The 18810-nt window shown below is 42.7% G+C and overlaps 1 protein-coding gene across 2 annotated transcripts; it reads right to left on the reverse strand.

The window, feature by feature from the left end:
* Positions 1-5551: 5551 nt before the first annotated feature.
* tbx1 (T-box transcription factor 1) lies at positions 5552-18597 on the reverse strand. Of its 2 annotated transcripts, XM_018762553.2 has the most exons (9): positions 18254-18597; positions 17844-17966; positions 16051-16387; positions 11726-11827; positions 11310-11481; positions 10257-10412; positions 8322-8389; positions 7678-7778; positions 5552-6987 (listed from the first exon to the last, which is right to left on the reverse strand). In XM_018762553.2, the coding sequence occupies exons 1-9, from the start codon at positions 18267-18269 to the stop codon at positions 6605-6607; spliced, it is 1458 nt and encodes a 485-aa protein (XP_018618069.1). In that variant the 5' UTR covers positions 18270-18597; the 3' UTR covers positions 5552-6604. The 2 variants fall into 2 exon arrangements, with proteins under 2 accessions (XP_018618069.1, XP_018618068.1); XM_018762552.2 differs by having other exon boundaries at positions 17844-18597.
* Between the last annotated feature and the right edge of the window lie 213 nt (positions 18598-18810).

Consider the following 18810-nt stretch of genomic DNA (forward strand, 5'->3'; position numbering starts at 1 on the left):
TTGTGGTCCTCGGTCCCGTATCAAGAATAACAGCTTTATTTTGAATCTGCTGTATTCTGGCCTTGGTTTCAGTTAAATAATTACTATAAATGATGTTGAATCATTAAAGCAAATAGGAAAGTTTGGCCTACAGAGCTTGTGGTCTTTGGTGCTGCTAATAATAGGCTTGTGTGGCCAGGAGGGTAGCAGGAGAAGGGTCTTTTCAGTGTATTTCAAACATCAAACGGCGTTCAGGCGTTATGCTTCATAAAACACTTCACCCCTTGGGACGAGGTCTACTGGAGCAGCCCACCGTAGCTTACAGGAAGGTTGGGAATCAAAGCCCTGCTCTCAACCCAGGAACAAGTAATACAACATGAGTCTGTGGCAAGGGGAAGGATGAAGGTGATTCCATAGCCCTCCACTGCAGACGCTGGCCCCGTAGCCCCCCAGGCTACCCCCACCTCATCTGCGATCTGCCGTGACCTTGTGAATCTGTAACAGCTTCCTACTTCTCCTACAGACTTTGAGCGGCTAACAAAGACTGCGTGGGGCAGCTTCCGTCCATTCTCTGATAAATCAAGTGCTGCAGATGTGCGTTCAATGGAGCCTCAGCCCGACAGCAGAGAAGGTGACCTCATAAATCACTTCATAATGGATCATTTAGGAAGTCCATAAAACGGGGTGAGCGCACGGGGAAGTGTCAGCTGGAGAGTCAATATTGCAGCAGGAGTGTGTCCTCACCTGAAGCTTTGGCCGTAGGTGTCAGGTGCCGCTGAGCCATAGTCTTGTCCTTGGCCTGGTCTGCTGTATTTCTGCTGCATCTCTGCATGCGAGCTGTGTTTGTGCATCACACACACCTCCACACAGTACTGTTGGACAGGGTGTCGAATTGCGCCAGTAAAACACCTGGTGATAAATGGGTACAAATATGAGTCAGTAGTAACAGTAAAGGACTGAACAGTTCATTTCACTCAGAGGGGACCTTTAAAGATGTAAAACTTTTCATACCAGTTTATTAACAATAGTTTATTCTAAAAAAAAATAAGCAAACTGACTTGCGTTCTCACAGCATTCATAAAGAATATTTTTGATTGATTTCACAGTCTATAATAACCACCGTAAATAGTATCTCCTGAAACATCTGTTTCTCCTAACACAGTTGGGGGAAAAAAACAGAAAATAAGCATTTCAAAAAAGGCTAAATAAATACATGCATGCAATACTCCCTGCACCGATGATTCCTTTTGGTCCAACTTGTTTTTAGTATCAAGCCACAGACATGTCAAAGCACCGAGAAGCAATGGAAGAAATGTAGACAAAGGTAAAACAGACCGAAATGTTTCTTATAGACTTGTCACAACAGCTGTTCCAGATGCTGCACACTGTCAAGCAACGACTTTGGTAGCATTATCTAGGGTTTGTTTTTACCCTTCCATGTCATGCCTTAAGATATTGGCAGCATATCATTTTAGGAAAGGCATCTTTAAACATAAAGGAAATTTAATTCTGGGTAGCTTAAATCTCCAATATAAACTTGTCTTCAGCAATATTCATGATATAAAGATATGTTCACTAATCTGCACTCACCAGGATTTTCTTAAATCTGTTTAGTATATACTAATTTTTTTATTCAGCATTTCAGAAAATATTCTTTAAAAAATCTAAGCAAAGGTAATTGGCATAAATTTTAAAGTAAAATATGTTCATATGTTTATTGATGACCAATAATACTGGGATATAACTAAAATCCAGTCAAGTTTTCAGTTTATCCCCCGGTCAATTGTCTTATTTTTCCGGAACCCTGCTGGAGTAATTGAAAGTCCGGTGCTACGCTTCTCGTGTCCCTTTCCTACGGTCCATATAACTGAGATTATAGCTGTGGTTAATTGAGACATTCTGACCGAGCAAAACTGAATCTTCTCCCTTTACCCCGCTGCAGTAGTGTGTGTTCCTGCACAGAAACACTGCTCTCCATGAGTTTACCATAGCTTTTACCCTCCCCCTCCAGCCCTGCGCCCTGTGTTGCCGAGTTAGGCTCTTGTTCGCCACGACGTCGCTCGGGATGAACGATTCCAGAAAACGTGTGTGTGAGGAAAAAGCTCAGAAAATTAGTGTGTGAGTGACACCGAGAGAGCGTGTTTCAGTTATGTATGTAAGAAGTGTATCTAACAGTGTAAGTCACCTTGGTGATTAAGGTGTGTGGGCTGATAACACTATATAGAGTTGAATCTAAAGTTGCTTTAGAGAAATGTGTCTTCTAAATAAATAAATGTAAAACTTCAGTAACCGCTCTATTTTTGCCTTAGTATGACTCAAAATCTTACTTGTGCTCTACAAAGTGCATTTCATTCAAAGCACAATATCGATGAGCTCTGTACCAGCGCTGGAGTAAAAGGAAGTAACGCACTTTCGACCGTATCTTCGCACTGTGCTGGTTGAGGCCGCTGTTCTGGACCTTCCCTCGAAGGGGAAGCGCTAGTCACGCATGTGGCCGAGAAGTGTCGCCGCTCTGTGCGGGGCCTGTGCCGTGTGGAGGGGCAGCTGGGGGTCTCGCTGGGGGTCTCAGCGGGGGGCCTCACCTGCTGGCCCCACATCAAGGCGCCGCCGAGCGGATAAACACAGCTGTGCGACCCGAGGAAGTGCGGTCTGGGTGGCTCCCGCCTCCTTCACGCAAAGGGAGCCTAAATTGTCCAGGATCTGGAACACAGGAACCCGGAGGAGCGGAGCGGAGCCGGGCCGAGCAGAGGAGAGCAGAGCGGAGGTGGGAAACAGGCGGGAAACAGGCGGCCCCTTTTCCCACAAGCAGCACTTTTCCATACCGTCACTCGGACTCGCTGTCGGCTCGGAATGTCCACAGCGCCGCCGAACAGAGAATGTCACATGAAAGAATTTCTTGTAATACTGCCCTACATATGCGACTGAATTATCATTCTAAAGTACTAATATAAATGTAAATAAGAAGAACAACAGTAATACTAATGGCTACGATGTTGGCGGTTTTTTTCCTAGAACTGTCTCCAGAATTAGACCATGGAAAGAGGCCTATACTGTATTATTTCACTGGTAAATTTGTGAAGAAAAAAATCACATTAAAGTGGTCACAATTTTTTTGTTGTTTCCCCTCACTATTCATTGTTTCACTGTAATAATATATATATATATACATATATGTTGCTTATTGACATGATTCAGCGACACATTTACGTCGGCATTAGATGCTACCAATTGCAACACGGAAAAAGCGGTAATTTGTTTATATAATAATTACTCCCAACAGTAATACATTATTTCGTTGAACTGTCTCGGTGTATAATTAATTGCCGGGATATTTTGCATTAGATATTTATTCTGGGTGCCGACGAAGCGCTTCGCTCTGTCGCTCAGTTTCCCGCTGCACGCGAGATGAGCGCTGGGGTCGCATCCTGCGCCGTGTCACCTGGTGCGCGTGAGCGCGGGAAACGTTGTTTAACCTTTGACCCCTGTGAAAGTCATTAGCAGCCTAAGGTCAGCCTGGGCCCGGCATCCTTCCCTCCTCGCCGGAGCAGCCCCAGCTGCGTTCCCCGAAGGACGAAAAAACAACAGCAGATACATCATTTTATATTTCCGACTTTCCTATGACTGATCACCTTACAGATAATTTCCGCAGAAAAAGAAAAACAGTGAGATTCGTGTCCGAGTCAGTCCCGCCAAAAAAGTGGACATGAAAGACGAAAGGATGGGAGAGGTCGCGAGCGTCTCGGTCCCTCGTCTAAAAATATACTACTTGACTCCACCGTCTCGTGAAAAGGCTTGGAATTAAGTGTCTTTCTTGGTAGTAAGAACTTTCTATATGTGTGTGTGTGTGTGTGTGTGAGAGAGAGAGACTTTACTGAAACAACGACGTCAACGACGGTGCGGTTCGTGAGACTCAGTGAGAGGTCCGTTTACCCCTTTTCTGTACACTAAACCGGCATAAATACGTCTAAACCGCTCGCCAAGTAAACCTTATGGAATATGGTATTATATATTATGCGTAAAGTAAGAGTGCAAAGAATGTAAGGTAACGAAAAAGACACTGCAGTCACTCAGCAAAGAGAAGGTGAGACACGGGATGCTGAGGCGGTCTCGCGGCGACAGGGGTCGCGAGGAGGGACTTCCTCCGCGCTCGCCGGCGGCTCTCTGAGCCCTGTGCGTAAAAAGTAAAAGAGGCCTATAGGTGGTGACACCCAGTGAATAATTCCCCTCAATGAACAGCACGTAGGATGCTGAACACACTGTAGCAGAAATGTTTAACTGGATCTTTTGTGTTAATTGAAGTGTTACTGTTACTAACTTATTTCCTTTAACTGTCCTCTTAAATCTGCCAGGAGAACACTTAAGACTGGGGTTTTACTGATATGTACAAAAGTGATGTTTAGACAAATCCCTTTTACTGCAGATAGAATTGTGATTTATCTACAAATGTATGTGCACTAGATTTATATGAAGATTTCGCAATATTTGTTTATGCACAAGCTACTCAGATCTTCGGCTTTGTTTATTAAGTAAAAATGAAATGAAGACTATTGAATTTATTTCAGAAGAAATATATTTTTGAGTAATATCTGGCGGTGAGTTAAGTGTTTGTATGTTGGTAACCTTATGAATGTTTTATGGTGCTGTATATTTTAAATTTACATGCTGATAAAACCTATGAAGTAAAAGATGATTAATGGCTGACTTCTGGTTCAGCAAGGGTTTATCTCGGTGCGACCTCAATGTGGTTCATAAATGAGCAACATGTACAGTACATTTCCATGTAACTTGATAGATTTAATTGTCAGACGTAACATTCTGTGCATGTTCGTCATTTAAATCAATGAATAATTTCAGTCAAGTACGACAGTAGCACTTGCAAAAGTGTCGTAAAAGACTTGGAATCATTTCCAGAGCCTCATACCTGGTTTTTTTCTAATAAAGCCATCAAAGGAGGTAAGAGGTGACTGCCACTGGAATGCAAACCAGTCTTTGACTGACATCTCAGCTGACTGCCTGGCACTTATTGTGATAGTGCATACGTATACCGCACCGAGTGGAATATTAAGCATGTGGAATGACTCCTCCTGTGCTTCTAGTGAACTGAGAAATTCACAATAAAAATCTGTCCTGACTCATGCATACCAAAAAGATTCTGGTAAACAGGAACTTTTTAAGCTTCTATTTTACTGTTAAGAATGGCCTGATGCACTGTGTCAGCCCCACCACACATAAACAGACACAAGGATGTAGAAGCACAGATCAGAGCATGTGGGACAGCAACCAAAACTGGAGTTAATGAAATTAAAGCCCTTTTTCCTAATTAAGAGTCTGTTATGGCCAAGTATGAATCCACCTGCATGCACATAAGGAGCATACACTTTTAGCTACACAGGACCACATGTGTCTGGATTGACGTTTTTCCATTTATTCCTTTAGCTGACACTTTTGTCCAAAGCAGCTTACAATGTTAAGGTTACAATTATTACAAGCTTACAGTTATTTACCAGCTGGGGAATTTTACTGGAACAATTGATGGTCAGTACCTTTTCTCAAGGGTACTACAGCCACAGGTGGGGATCAAACCTGCGACCATTAGATCCAAAGCAGTAGCGCAAACCACTTTGCTTCCGGCTGTCCCCATGTCCTTGTTTACTATTGAATAATACACTTATTCACGAGTGATAGTGATTTGCAGGAAAGTACAGCCAGTCACTGCATTGCAGTTATGAGCTGACAACAGAGCTGTTCTCAGACCGTACAAACAGTACAACTAATCCATTGATAGTCATTTTCCTTGCATATGGATGCAGAAGAAATCAGGTGAGTTCTGGCAAGACGAGTTGAGCGGTAGATAAAATTGGACAAGATGATTTCTTATTTCATTATGTGTGAGAGAATAAAGGGACAGCTAAAGATTTCTGCTCATTTACAGGAAAGAATTTAATATTCACTTGCATCATTCATTCAGTTACAGCACAAGCATGGTGTCTCATTTAGTTTTTGTACTTCTACGAACGGTTTTCAACTCCGTGCCATTTTACGGGCCTCTTGCAGCACTTCTCTGTTCAATCTGTGGCTGAAGCAAAGTTCTCAAACAGATTCAGACAGCACCATTCTGTTGGCTTTTTAGCTGCCCTCAGTGAACTCAACATGCAGATATCTTGTCTACCTAGAAGCTTGATGGGCTCAAGACTATACAATGTATGGCTTTTTTCTCTCAAAGCAACAACAAAAAGTGCATCCAAAACAAAGTTAAAATTCCAGTCCAAAATAATGCAATTTCATGTTTATAAGAGCATCCGTTTGGTGTTTCTGCAGGGTAGGTCACTGCTTAGACCACAGGTGATGTTCAAAGCTGCCCCACTGAAGAGCTGTTAGAACTGAGACGGTAGAAGCGTCCTCCCGTGTCGCTCGCATGGCCAAGCTGTGTATTTCAGGCAAAATTGAGCCTTGTTCCGTAAATACAGAAGGCCTTCGAGGAGCATCCATCCGCAGTGGAGTTCCTTCTCGACACTTGTCTTTTGCACTGACCACGTACACAACATTGTGTTTTGTTGTGCATTTAGTTTCACTCGCGCTGGTCAAGTTGCAGTGTGCCAAGTGAGCTTGTGTCAAAGCCCAAGCATTATCTGGGGCCATAGTCGTAATTGGCTGGGGTGCTGGTCGCTGAGTACATGTTGGCAGCGGCAGGGTTCATGTGATGGTGGTAGCCGTGTCCTCTTATGCTGGGCAGAGGATAGGGGGACGGCCGTGCCTTAGCCCCCAGGTAGTGTTCGTAAGTGGTGGGGTACTTGTAGGGGTGGTGGTGGAGAGTGTCGGGTGGCTGGGGGTGCGTGTCCAGGCGCAGCTCATGAGGGGGACTGGGCCGGCTGGAGGTGAGCGGGACTGCGTGGAGCCCCCCTGGGACAGGCAAGGCGGGGCTGAGGACTCGGGACATAATCTGGTGAGCTGGGTCAGCGTGAATGGGCGTCCCGCTCGGGTCCCGGTCGTAATCTCGCCTACTGTCCTCTGAGACACAAGGAGGAATGGGGATCAGAGAGGCAGCCACACACAGTACTGACACTTGGATATTAACTGTGGGTCTGTTTAGAGTTCATTTCTGTTTTCTTAAGCACATTGTCAGTTATTAATAATGCTTCAAATTAAGATGAGTGTTTCATTCTCTGAATTTTTACAGAAAGCAAAGTGCTATGAATACTATTTTTTTTTTGAAGTGGTGGATTTAAGGTAACAGAACAATATTAAAGTAATAAAGTGTGAAAGAAGTAGAAAAATACTACAATAATGATATACTTATCTACAGGGATACATAAAAGCATATCTAAGTAAAAAGAGAACAGAAACAGTTGAAACAGCAGTGAGACTAAAGTTGTAATTGGTGACTCCTGAATGAATATATTACTTTAGGATATACCGGACACTATGTTGCCAACGCAAAGTCATAAATCTAATCTATTTACGAGACTGATGCCATAATGTGAACTTTTTGTTCTGTGTCTTTCACGTTTAGTGTAAATGTTGGTATTTTGGAAAGTTTGGAAAACAACAGTCTGTTCCATTAATGAACCAAGCAGGAAAAAGGTCAAACTAAAACTTTGCCCATCAAGGTTAAGAACAAAAACTGCTTGTTTAGAATGAATCTGAGAATTAGTGACTAAGATAAAAATGTAGTATCCAAGCAATGTAAGACAATCCCACCTTTCTCTGTGCCATTTTGCTGCGGAGGTGATGACATAGGGTTCCTTGTCCTGGCAAAGGCACTCATTATTGGCAGGGAGCCTGGCCTGTGATTTCTGGGCCTGAGGCACAGGAGTAGAGAAGGTTAAAAGAACCAGCATATTTCCATAGAGCTCAGGGTAGCCAAAAATGGAGATACTTTTTTTTAATTCTGATTAGAATTTTTGTCTTGCATCCATCCTCACTGCTTCTGTTTTGCTTGTAGCTATAAATGAATTTCCACGTGCATGGTGAACATTGGTGTGTTACTGTGATTAATGTGGTTTAGTCATTTCACTACTTTTAGCACATGCAAAATCATAGAACACCACTTAAATTGCTAGATCTAGATGTTTCCATGAAAGGCATGAATGACTTTACTCATATGACAACAATTTTTGTCAGAAAAACTCTTTTGTTTAATCTGAATCTTTGGCCAAATGTGGTTTTTGTATAAATGAGCAATATATATTTTTTTTTTAAAAAAAGGAGCAAGTTTTTTCATTAAGACAACTAAACAGGTTAAGGTTAAAACAGAATGGAATCTGAATAATTAAGTGAACTTTTACTAGAGGAATTTGTTTTGCGTGGATTTAAATCGCAAACAATCACAAAGTTTCACTCACCAGTCTTCTGGATCACAGTCTCGAAACCCCTTTGCAAAAGGATTACTGGCGATTTTCAGCTGTGTGATCTGAAAAGAGTAACACAGGTAGAATGGCATATTGCAGTACAAACCATTAAATACAAGAATAAATGAAGATCTCGAAAACAAACGTCAAAAAAATGCAACAAACAAAATTCTTATGATGAGGGTGTAACAATGTAACGGGACGATGAAAAAGCATAGCAGTGATACTAATGGAGATGCAGTACTGTACTGGGGAACACATTAGTACTCTGCCTATTTTATATTCCTATATCATACATAATTCTGGGAAGGACGCACTTTAGTTTAGTCATTTACAGCGATCATCACTGTGCTCATGCCTTGTGCTACATCAGAATCCGTTGTATTAAATTGGTGGATCCTTCTTTTTTAAGTCGCGGTGTAGTGCGCTTGTCTGGGTAGAGCGATGTGAATCTGCGATGTAAAAGAGTGTAAAAACAAACGGAGGATCCTCGGACAAAGTCGGGCACCGAGGGGTCAAAGTGATAAAGGCGGGGAGACGCGGGGGAGAAGTCGCACATCTGAGTGCAGCCTTACTGAACCTTTTTTCTTTTTTTTTTTTTTTTAAAAAAAAAAAAAAAAAACTTACTAAACCATTTATTACACACATTTATTGAACTTCCCCAAACGTATAATGCGGTAGTACCTTACATTGTAATTATGTAGAAATGATTATGGTAATTAGGGTTAACGGACTTTGTTGGCGCCCCAGCTCTCATTCATTGTATTTGCGCACAATAAATTCGGCAGTGTTGAAACCACTCTTGAGTTTATTTTCAATATTCGTGGACCAAATAACGTCCGAGTACATTGAGATGCCGATTTTTAGCTTGTTTTTTTGTGTACGTCGGAACGCCACATATTTAGCATGCTTTTCGGTAAATAAGTAAATGTTTTGTACCTGTAGTTTACATTTAATACAAGCCTCTGCGTCAGTCACCTGTTTTTATTTCTGCCAGCTGTCAAATTTATTGCGTTAATTAAAGAAAGCTCTATTTTCTAGGATAGACCTACATCTTTAAAAATGGTCAGGCAAACGACTTTTTGTGCGTTCAGAATAAACTGCAACTGAAGCGCTTTATTATAGACTGTTTTGTTGCAGTGTTTCACTGAGAAATTACCGATCCAGTTCTGCAGAACCTCATTTCATTAGAAATAGGAATATTCATTGCTGTTGCTGTATCAATAGTATACAGTAAATACAATAAATACAGATAGGCCAACGTGTTTTCAGTTTGTGCCGCTATTGCTGTCGTTATTTCTTTTTAAGTTGCAATCAGTACTCAGAAATGTGTGTTTTACACCATTTAATTTATATTGTGCTAAATAAGTTTCTTCGCCTGTTAAACCACACATTAATTTGACAGATGTGTGGTAACATGCAGCGTTGGAATCGAATGAGTAGAAACGACATCGGAACTAGAATAGAATCATAAGTTCAGAATTAATTAATTCACACACCCACTGGCTGAAACCACTTGTCCCGAGGCGGGTGGCGGCGAGCAAGACTGGAGGGGGAGGGGACACCCCAAGCAGGACTCGAACCCCAGACCCGACAGACAACAGAACCCGGTCAAACCCGCTGCGCCACCGCCCACCTCGCGTGCCCCCTTTGAACTTTATTTAGCCGAGAAATGGGTATTCGAACCGGTAACCACCAGGTGATAATAGCCCAAAGGAACAGACTACCTGCTTATGTTATTTGCCTTAAATCCATCACGTGTTTACATTTGCTAATCTTGGCAGTTCCGTGATTTATTTGTGCGCCTGAGACGGTGTTGCGCGCGATGCCTCGAGCGGCGGCGAGAGGCACTAAGTGCAGCGGGCGGCCGCCGCTACTCAGCCACTCACCCACTCACCCACTCACTGTTCCACTGAGCCACCCACTCACCCTGTGATTCTGGTAGGCTGTGACGGCCGTGAAGCGGGTCTCCTCGAACACAAACGTTTTGTAGTTTTCCTCTGCGTATTTCTCGCTGTCTTTCCTGGGATCCACGTAGACGACGTGGAACCGCGGCTGGTACCTGTGCATGGAGTTCAGAATGATCTGCAACACAAGTAGAAACGTAATTATTTACACCATCTAGTAACTGGAATACGTACAGAAACTGTTCTCCCTAAAGGCGTTTTAAAATCCCCATCTTCAGGAATATGGACATGTAAAACCTTTATTCGTGCCGAGGAACTACACGAAAACAGTTACAGTGAAAACAAACAGCCTGTGGTATATATATATATATATGCCCTGTAAAGCAATAAAACGATAACGGTACAATTACAGTGTACCACAGGAGGTAAACTGCGGCCACATGAAACACTAATGGTACACTGCTCATCAAAAAGGACACGCAAAGGGAAAAAAAAAAAAACGTTTAAATTAAATTGAGTTAAATTAATATACACTGACAAGAGTAGGACTCTTATTTATTACTGCTTAGTAATTATATTTACCATTTACTGCTGTTACAGCTGCAGTATTTTGAAACGCAGTCGTACGTGGTGTTATTTCTATAATATTTTTATAATATTTTTTTCTAATATTTTTGCACAGGTCTGAATAATAAGAGCTCGGCATTGATGAAGATATTTACACATGAATACCCAGTTTAACATTCAGTGGAAAATCCCGGCGTTTGTCTCTAATGTGACCGATCCTTTTAATTTAGTGACATTATGATAAGGTGCGATGGTTTGGGGGGGACTGACCCATAGCTCTCAGTGGAGGTATGAACAAATCGAGAGGGGACACACACTGGACTTTCCTTTACACTCATGGTCCTTACGTCTGTGATTTAATGATATAAACACGGGCCTAAAGTGTTAATTGAATTGGTTGCGGGCAAATGAATAGCGCTGACAGCTCGGGAATACGCCGCACAGAAAGTCCATGATGATTCACACATTGCAGCCATCGAGAGCATTTAAGGAGCTGGCGAACACCTACGTGACCATTGTCGTCCAGTAGGTTGTTGGTCAGTTTCAGTTTGTCGAAGGAGACGATCTGCTTCATCCACTGCGCGCCCTTGGCCGGAGAGTCCGGGTGGTAGTGGACCCTGCCCGGGGTGGCGGGGTCCGCTTTGCCGGCCACCAGCCACGACGAGCTGTGGAACGCGTAGCTTCCCACGGGAACAGAAGGAATAATAATAATATTAAATATTCCTTCCATGCGAACGTAGTACTGTACCTCCCTTTTTAATTGGAACCTAAAAAACACGTATTCTATTTCATATATATATATATGTGTGTGTGTGTGTCTATATATATAATTTATATATATAATACATACACACACCGTACCTCTTAATCCAAACTTGTTTATGATTAGAGGAAATTTAAGGGGGAAATATTATTTAAAAGTACCGGTATCGTTTATCGTCGACCGGTAAGAAATCCATTAAGAGCATGTAGTCGGCCATGGGATCCATTCCAAATATCTTCACCTGAAACGTAGGAAACATCCTCCTAAAATGGAAAAAAATATACGGATTATTATTTTTTTTTAAATTAACTCATTTAGTAATTTTAGGTGTTCAGTTAAGTTGTCTTCCCAGTTTTGTATTAAACAGGCTTAATCGGATTGTGTGGGTTTTTTTTTTTCTAAATTGAGCAACGTAAAAACTTTATTATATTAATTAAAACGACTTGTATTCCAGCAATGGATCAGTGGCGCACATCCAAACTTGCACATTTTAAATTTACAAGGATCCAACTTTAGTCTCAGTATAGACCTCGGCAAAGTACCTGTAACTGGTCTTTTAAAGTCCAAAAATAACATGGAAAAGTAAAGACAAAACTCAGCGTTTCATTAGTTCTTATTAATCGTTTATCTTTTAAAAATTTCAAAACTTAAATGACACTAAAGAATTGTCTTCATTAATATAATCCTGTATGTTTGTTGGCCTCTTTCTTTTAATATACAATTACTTTAGACTGAGTCACAGGACCCAAAGAAAAAGGTATAAGGAAAAAAAGATGCATTACTTTAAATGTCAAAGTTTCAGAGTTTCAGTAGACTAAGGTTGGAATAAGGCATTCAGTTAAATTTAGATGTACCAATAGTCTAGTCTTCTACTAATAAACTTGTACATGTTGACCATGCTGAGTATGCATTTTCTAGTATAATCTATAAACTTCAAGATGTTCATACACACCTTCAATCCAAAGTTTAATGTTCCTTAATTAAGAAAAATAAAAAATACTGAAATGGATAGTTTGGTGAAGTCCAGGATATAGAAGTGCTGGATTTCTGACAGAAGTAAGTGTTGTGGTTGGCTACCTTCAGTGAACTCGAGCCTTTGCACAAAAAAAAAGAAATTAAAAAAAAAAATCCAACCGCTGTGCAGTCCAAATGTGAATGTTCGTTTTTTCCACCACCTCTGCTCTGCCTAGATGCCTCTTTTTCTTACTACCCATTGTGCAGACAATAGGTATCAGTAGGCTTTTCCAGGTGTTTTATTAAAACTGGCAGAAAAAAAACACTGGGCAGCATCAATCTTGAAAATAATGCTCAATTAGGGGCATTGTTCAGGGAAGCTGAGGATCTGTGAGTGTAAAGTAGCATTTTAAAGTGCCTTTTTCTCTCTCTTTTCAGTACCTTTGGAATGACATCTGGACCCCTCGCTGTCCCAGAACTAGGAGCGTAGGTAACACATAGGTAACATACAGGTAACAGATAGGTAACAGTGACTCCAGCATCTTCAGGTGCCTCAGTGTTTGGGCTTCCTACACTAGACTTCTAGAAAAGATGGCACACCACATGGGTGCTTAGAAATACACAAACAGAACATCACATTTGTCATCAGTTCATGTTTTATGGTGACTATTCATAGTCTATTAGGCAGAGTGCTTTCAGCATATCCTTAACATCTTATATATCGTTATTATTAATCTCTATTTTGTTGACTCCCTTATTCAAGGTGACTTAGTGGTAGAAAAAACAGCGCTATAATGATTTATCCATTTATAAAGCAGGGTATTGTTACTGCAGTAATTATTTATCCATTTACACAGCAGGAAATTGTTACTGGAGTAATTCAGGTTAAGTACCAAGATTAAGGGTACCGCAACTTGAGCAGGGTTCCAACCAAGAACCTTCAATTTGCAAATTCACAGCCCTAAACACTTTCCTGTTTGCGGCACCTTGTATAACGATCCATTTATTATTATTATTATTATTATTATTATTATTATTATTATTCCCTTTATACACGTTAATCTATTATTAGGCCTAACTTAATACATGGAAAAATTATAGAAAAACAATAGACCCCTTGAATACACGTGTCTTGAGACAAAAGAACACCCCAAGGTGTGTGAAACGTACAGTTTATTGCCTGAAACCGACGCTTGCAAATTTAAATGCAAAAAAAAAAAAGTTCTGACACCGGCGACGGCTGATTCTCGGATTCGTGTTTCGAAAGACCACAGGTGCCTTAAAACTGGAAAATTCCCCTTTGAAAGAACAGCAGCAAGACAAAATTTTCATTTTGGTTCTTGTGAAAAATTCCGATCTTATCAATCGTCTATGCGTGACTATCAACAGCAAGGCAGCGTTGCGCACATCAGTAAGGGCTGTTAGCAACGTGTGAAATACCTTCTTTCGCATGATTCATGAAGTCCATCTGAGTGTCTCATTATTGTGTGTTTTTGTCAAGAGTACAATCCACGTTTGGATAACTTGTTGTATCGTTCATAGAAAAAATATCGGAACCTGACAAAACCTCACTCAATGGGAGGAAAACGCACTTTCCTGGATGGAGAAAAGATGCTCAGTGCTTAACATCTTATTTTTCTTTGAGGAGATCAATGACAGTAAAACTCTGATTTTTACATAAACACATATTTGATCCACTTTTAATAGTTCGATCAAGTGTTAAATTCAGTGCGCTTTTGATTCTTAGTATTAAATTCAGTGCCTTATTATGAACACAGCTTATTGTAGAATTAGAACCCAAAGAGCGCTCGCAGCTTGAGCTACAGGACGTGTGAGCCGAGAGCGCACCAGAAAGGGGCCTCTGACATCTGCTCATGCTCAGCTCCTTCAGCGCGCCGCGCACCAAAATCAAACCCGTCCGTGTCATCATTATTGTTATTGTTATTGTTATTATTATTACTGCTGTTGCTATTGAAGGCACGGGCAGCCAGTTGACCCACAGTGCAGAATCACAGTGAATTTCCACTAGGAACAGCAGGTCACCCCAGACCACCGCAGTGCCCACCTCAATCTGTTTGTACAATCTGCTGGGCTCGTGCCGCATCCTCTGTTTTCACGGGAACTGTAATATTCTCATGCGCGCTGAAGGGGCCCCCTCGCACCATAAAGCTCTCCCGAGCGTGATCCCAACGGGCCGCTTTCGTGGCGCCTCTCCCGGTTTAAAAATGCGGCACGAGTACTTTCTGCACCTTCCTCATCTTAACATGACGCAGCGAATAAGTGCGGTATACTGAAGGATTTGATTTGTAGCGTGCAAAACTTTCTGGAGCTTATGTGTAAGAGTTCTGTCGTACACATTTTGCAGCAAAAAGAGAAACGAGAATAATTCCGCCACACATGATATTACTAATTCCTTTCCGTGTCTCTCGAGATCTGACTGTCGTTTTAAACGTGTTTCGGTATTTTCCTATAGAAACTTTAATGTCATATCTATATGGCCTTCATATTTCCATTCTTTCGGCACCAGAGATTTAAGGAAATGTACAAAAGCCCAATTAAATCTCTTAACGGTCTTTTCCCCCGGTTGCTCTATTTGTATTTAGTCATATATTTCTTGCAACCCACCTTCCTTTCACGTTTTAATATTTCGCATTAAAAAAAAATACAAAACTCTTTGTTTCGAGGTTCAGCGAGTTAAGTCGCTCACAGTCAGTGGAAATTCTTTACAATTAATGTTGTCATGATGAAAACACCACTGTATCAACAAGCACGGCATTCTGTCCTCACTCGCATATGTCAAAGCATCGTATTTATGGTTCTCATACTTTGTGAGGCATTTTAAATTTTAATCACCCCTCCTGCTGTATCACAAAGTGCTTACTCTGAATTGATGCGGGAAGAATACCGTGTTGAAGAAATGGATTATCTAAAAAATGCTTTGGAAAAGGTTGTCTGGTAAATAAAATATAGCATCCACAATGATATTTTGCGAGTGCTCGAGTGTGTATCCCCGTGCTTTTATTTTAGTTACTTATTGGAGGGTGCTTGCTACTGAAACTAATGCAACCTATCTTAAAATCGAAGGATTTTTTTGTATTAATATTTAACAATTCGTATTAAAAATTATCATAATATAAATAGTAGTAAAAGACACATAATTCCACATTTGCCATCTTTTCGTATTTATAATGTATATTTTCTGTTAAAAAAATGACATTTAAATAATTGTTGGTAGCGTCTTCTATCCACCAATGAGTGTGTGACAGTCAGTTAAGTATTCTATTATTAATACTTGAGATAGGATCTGTTTTTGTAGCAAATAAAATATTTGATTCGTGTACACGAACTGCTATAATTTACTTTAAATGCTGGAAACACGTTGAAGGCAGTAAACGGAAGAGATCGTGCGTTCGGCAGTAGTAGACGACACCATCGCATCGTTTAAATAAATGCGTACAAAAAAGTAAGGCACGGATTGTAAACGTGGGTAAACCGGGATTGAACCGTATAGTATTATTAGTACAGAGCTCACCGTCCAGCCTTCGTCACGATCATCTCCGTCCCAAGCTGGTTAAACTCATCCCAAAGCGCCTTCATCTCCAGCTGGACGTTGATGTTGGCCACTTTGGGGTTCTTCTTCACCAGAGACTTGCTGTTGGGAGTGGAGTTGGAGGATGAGGAGCAGTTGGACGGCCCGGTATCGTTCTGCGCGGCCTGGGCCGGGTTCGAACCCGAGTAGTTGTACGAGTGTTGCGCTGCCGAGCAGGGCTCGAAGTGGGCTTCATGCTGGCTGTAAGGGTCTCCGGGCGATGGGGAGAGGTGGTAACTCCCCGGGGTGTTGAGGCTGCTCAGGCTGCTGGTGGTGAAGGCTGCAACATCGCAAAAGTGGGAGAGCTGCGTGAGCCACGGACTGGAAATCGCAGAAATCATCCCAAAAAAGGTGGTCGTACTGTGCACGGGCTCTACGGAGGGCGGTAAAACAAGACCTGAAATTGAAACAAACTACGCTCCCAAAAACAAATCAATTTTTAAAATGCTTCTTCATTTCGTCCGTCCGTTCCATTAATCCTTGCCTGCGGTGCACATTAACATCTTCGTTTGTGCGCCGCGTGTGTAAAAGCGAGCGAGCGAGCGCTGCTCCCGTTTTTATCGATGCGACTTCCACATGGAAAAACGTTTTTGTTGCACGAAGCGTCCTTGTCTGCCGCTCTACTTCCTCTTTCTACGGCGCCGAGAGTTTCAGTAACATCACTCTTATTCGGCAATGCGTAATCTTGTACGAAAAGTAAAACAAGGGTCGACTGTGGTTCGTCTCTCCCGCTCGCCTATGTGCGGAGTTCCAAGCGGCCTGTGCGCTGCGCGACCGCCGTGTGCCGCAGTGCGATCCAGACCTCTCTCTTATCTCGCACAGAGGGCCTCCCCTTCATGATAAAACCGGTTCTTATTTCTATTTAGATAAGGAACTACAGGTAATGTGCCTTTCCTCGCCTTGGGCCGAGGCTGATTGACAGAGAAGTGCGCCCCTTTTAACGGGCTTTCCGGCACCCATTTACTATGGGATAAGGGTATCGCCCACATCGACCCCAATAACAATAGACAGGGTGCCTGGCACAGTGCAGTGTACCCCGTTTACAAGGTAAACAAACACCTTTTGCACACGAGCAAACACATAGCCAACTTGGGTCCAGCCTATTTTCACATATCTACTTATCAGAAGTGGTTCATCTCGGCACCCTCAGGTGTCCTGCCAACATTAACCGATAACGTCGACATTATCAATAAATACATTTCTTGATCATTTTTTTTTTGCAAGCAAAACGTAAGATACAATGAGCCCCATATTCCCGCCCCTCTGTACATAGCCCTGGATGTAATAAATTGCAGATCTCGACGTTCGACACCTTCGCTGTGTGCTTTTTTAAAGCCCGGCTTTAATCCCACAGACCATTTCTTCTTGCAGCATTATTTTGTGCAGCCCAACAGACTGCTTAAGTTCATAGTCAACTGCTTCAAGTTCTCCGCACCGGCGCTCACCACACGCGGAACGGTTAACTTGACTATGATCTAAGAATTGCATTTTCAAAATTAATATTTTGACGGCCGTCCCCTGCAATGGCGGCACGTTTTGAATACCGAAGGTACAGCACACTGCATCGCATTCATTCGGGACACAGCCGAGAGCCAGAGAGGATGAACTGGTGCATTCGACTAGTTGCTTATAAGCAATAAGCCTAGGTAAAGTAAAGAAGGTCTCGCGCGCCACAGCTGTGCGGCCGCACTGAGAGCGCAGCGCTGATACTTGCGGTGGCGGAGTCGTGCTCATACCTTCCATTTCCCGCGTGACAGTGCTGTAGTGCATGTTTAAGGCTCTGCAGCAGCTCTGCAGGTCCTGCTTGTCCGGGCCGGTGTCGTGTTTGTCAAACGCTGCGTTTCCTGCTCGCTCCGCGGCTGCAATCAGAGAGGCAATACTGAAAGCGTTTGCCTTTGGAGACAGAGGACTGCTGTCGTCCATATGCGAGAGATCGCGGCGAGAAAAGCCGTCTCCCCCTGCTGCTCCTTCACGCGCGAACTCCCACGCTAACTAAAGAACACCCCGCTCTAGAAAAAAATAATAAACCAAGGTGCAAGGGCGCCAGTTTTGAGCTCCTCTACAGATCCCCTCGGTAAAGGCCCTTTGGCGAGGTAGCGCACTTCACCGTCTCGAAGGTAACTTTTTCCCATTTACAAGCTCTCACATGGAAGTGTCACCATTTTAGGCGGCTCCTCGGTGCCGCTCAAAGTGTGCGGAGAATCGCGCCGCCGAACTAGAATCAGGGTCTCCGGGATTTTGCCAGTTCACATCCACAGAAGGGTTTGTTCGTTCTTTGAGTCGCGAACTTCCCCCGTTCGCGGTGTCTCTCTGTGATGTCACGAGAGTCTCCAGTGCGCTGCCTCGAGGAGCCGAGCCGAGCCGAGCCGCCACCGCCGACGCGAGGGGGATGTCAGGAGTGGGAGCTCCACGCCTCCCGCGCGCGCAGCCCGAGAAAACACGCGCACGTACTCACACTCACACGCACACACACACACACAGCGCGCGCGCTTTCCACGGCGTGTTTTATTTGAATAGCACCTTGTCAATCACTCTGCCAAATTAGTATTCACTGAGCGTCATCGCGGATGTCCGCCACCAAAGTCATTTTTCCTCATTTTGCCCTTTCCGTGGGACGTTTACGTGATACGTTTATTTATAATTACTCTTTGCTCTTCAGCTGGAGGTTTAAACATTAACTGGCAATATAGTGTGGGTATGAGA

Source organism: Scleropages formosus, chromosome 12, assembly GCF_900964775.1.
Source record: "Scleropages formosus chromosome 12, fSclFor1.1, whole genome shotgun sequence".
Taxonomy (NCBI): domain Eukaryota; kingdom Metazoa; phylum Chordata; class Actinopteri; order Osteoglossiformes; family Osteoglossidae; genus Scleropages; species Scleropages formosus.

Coding starts and splice junctions, on each gene's coding strand:
- tbx1 (XM_018762552.2), bottom strand. CDS start 18,030: ATGGACGACAGCAGTCCTCTGTCTCCAAAGGCAAACGCTTTCAGTATT. Junction 8,390..10,256: donor CAGCCTACCAGAATCACAGG/GTGAGTGGGTGG, acceptor TACTCTTTTCAG/ATCACACAGCTGAAAATCGC. Junction 6,988..7,677: donor GCAAAATGGCACAGAGAAAG/GTGGGATTGTCT, acceptor CTTGTGTCTCAG/AGGACAGTAGGCGAGATTAC.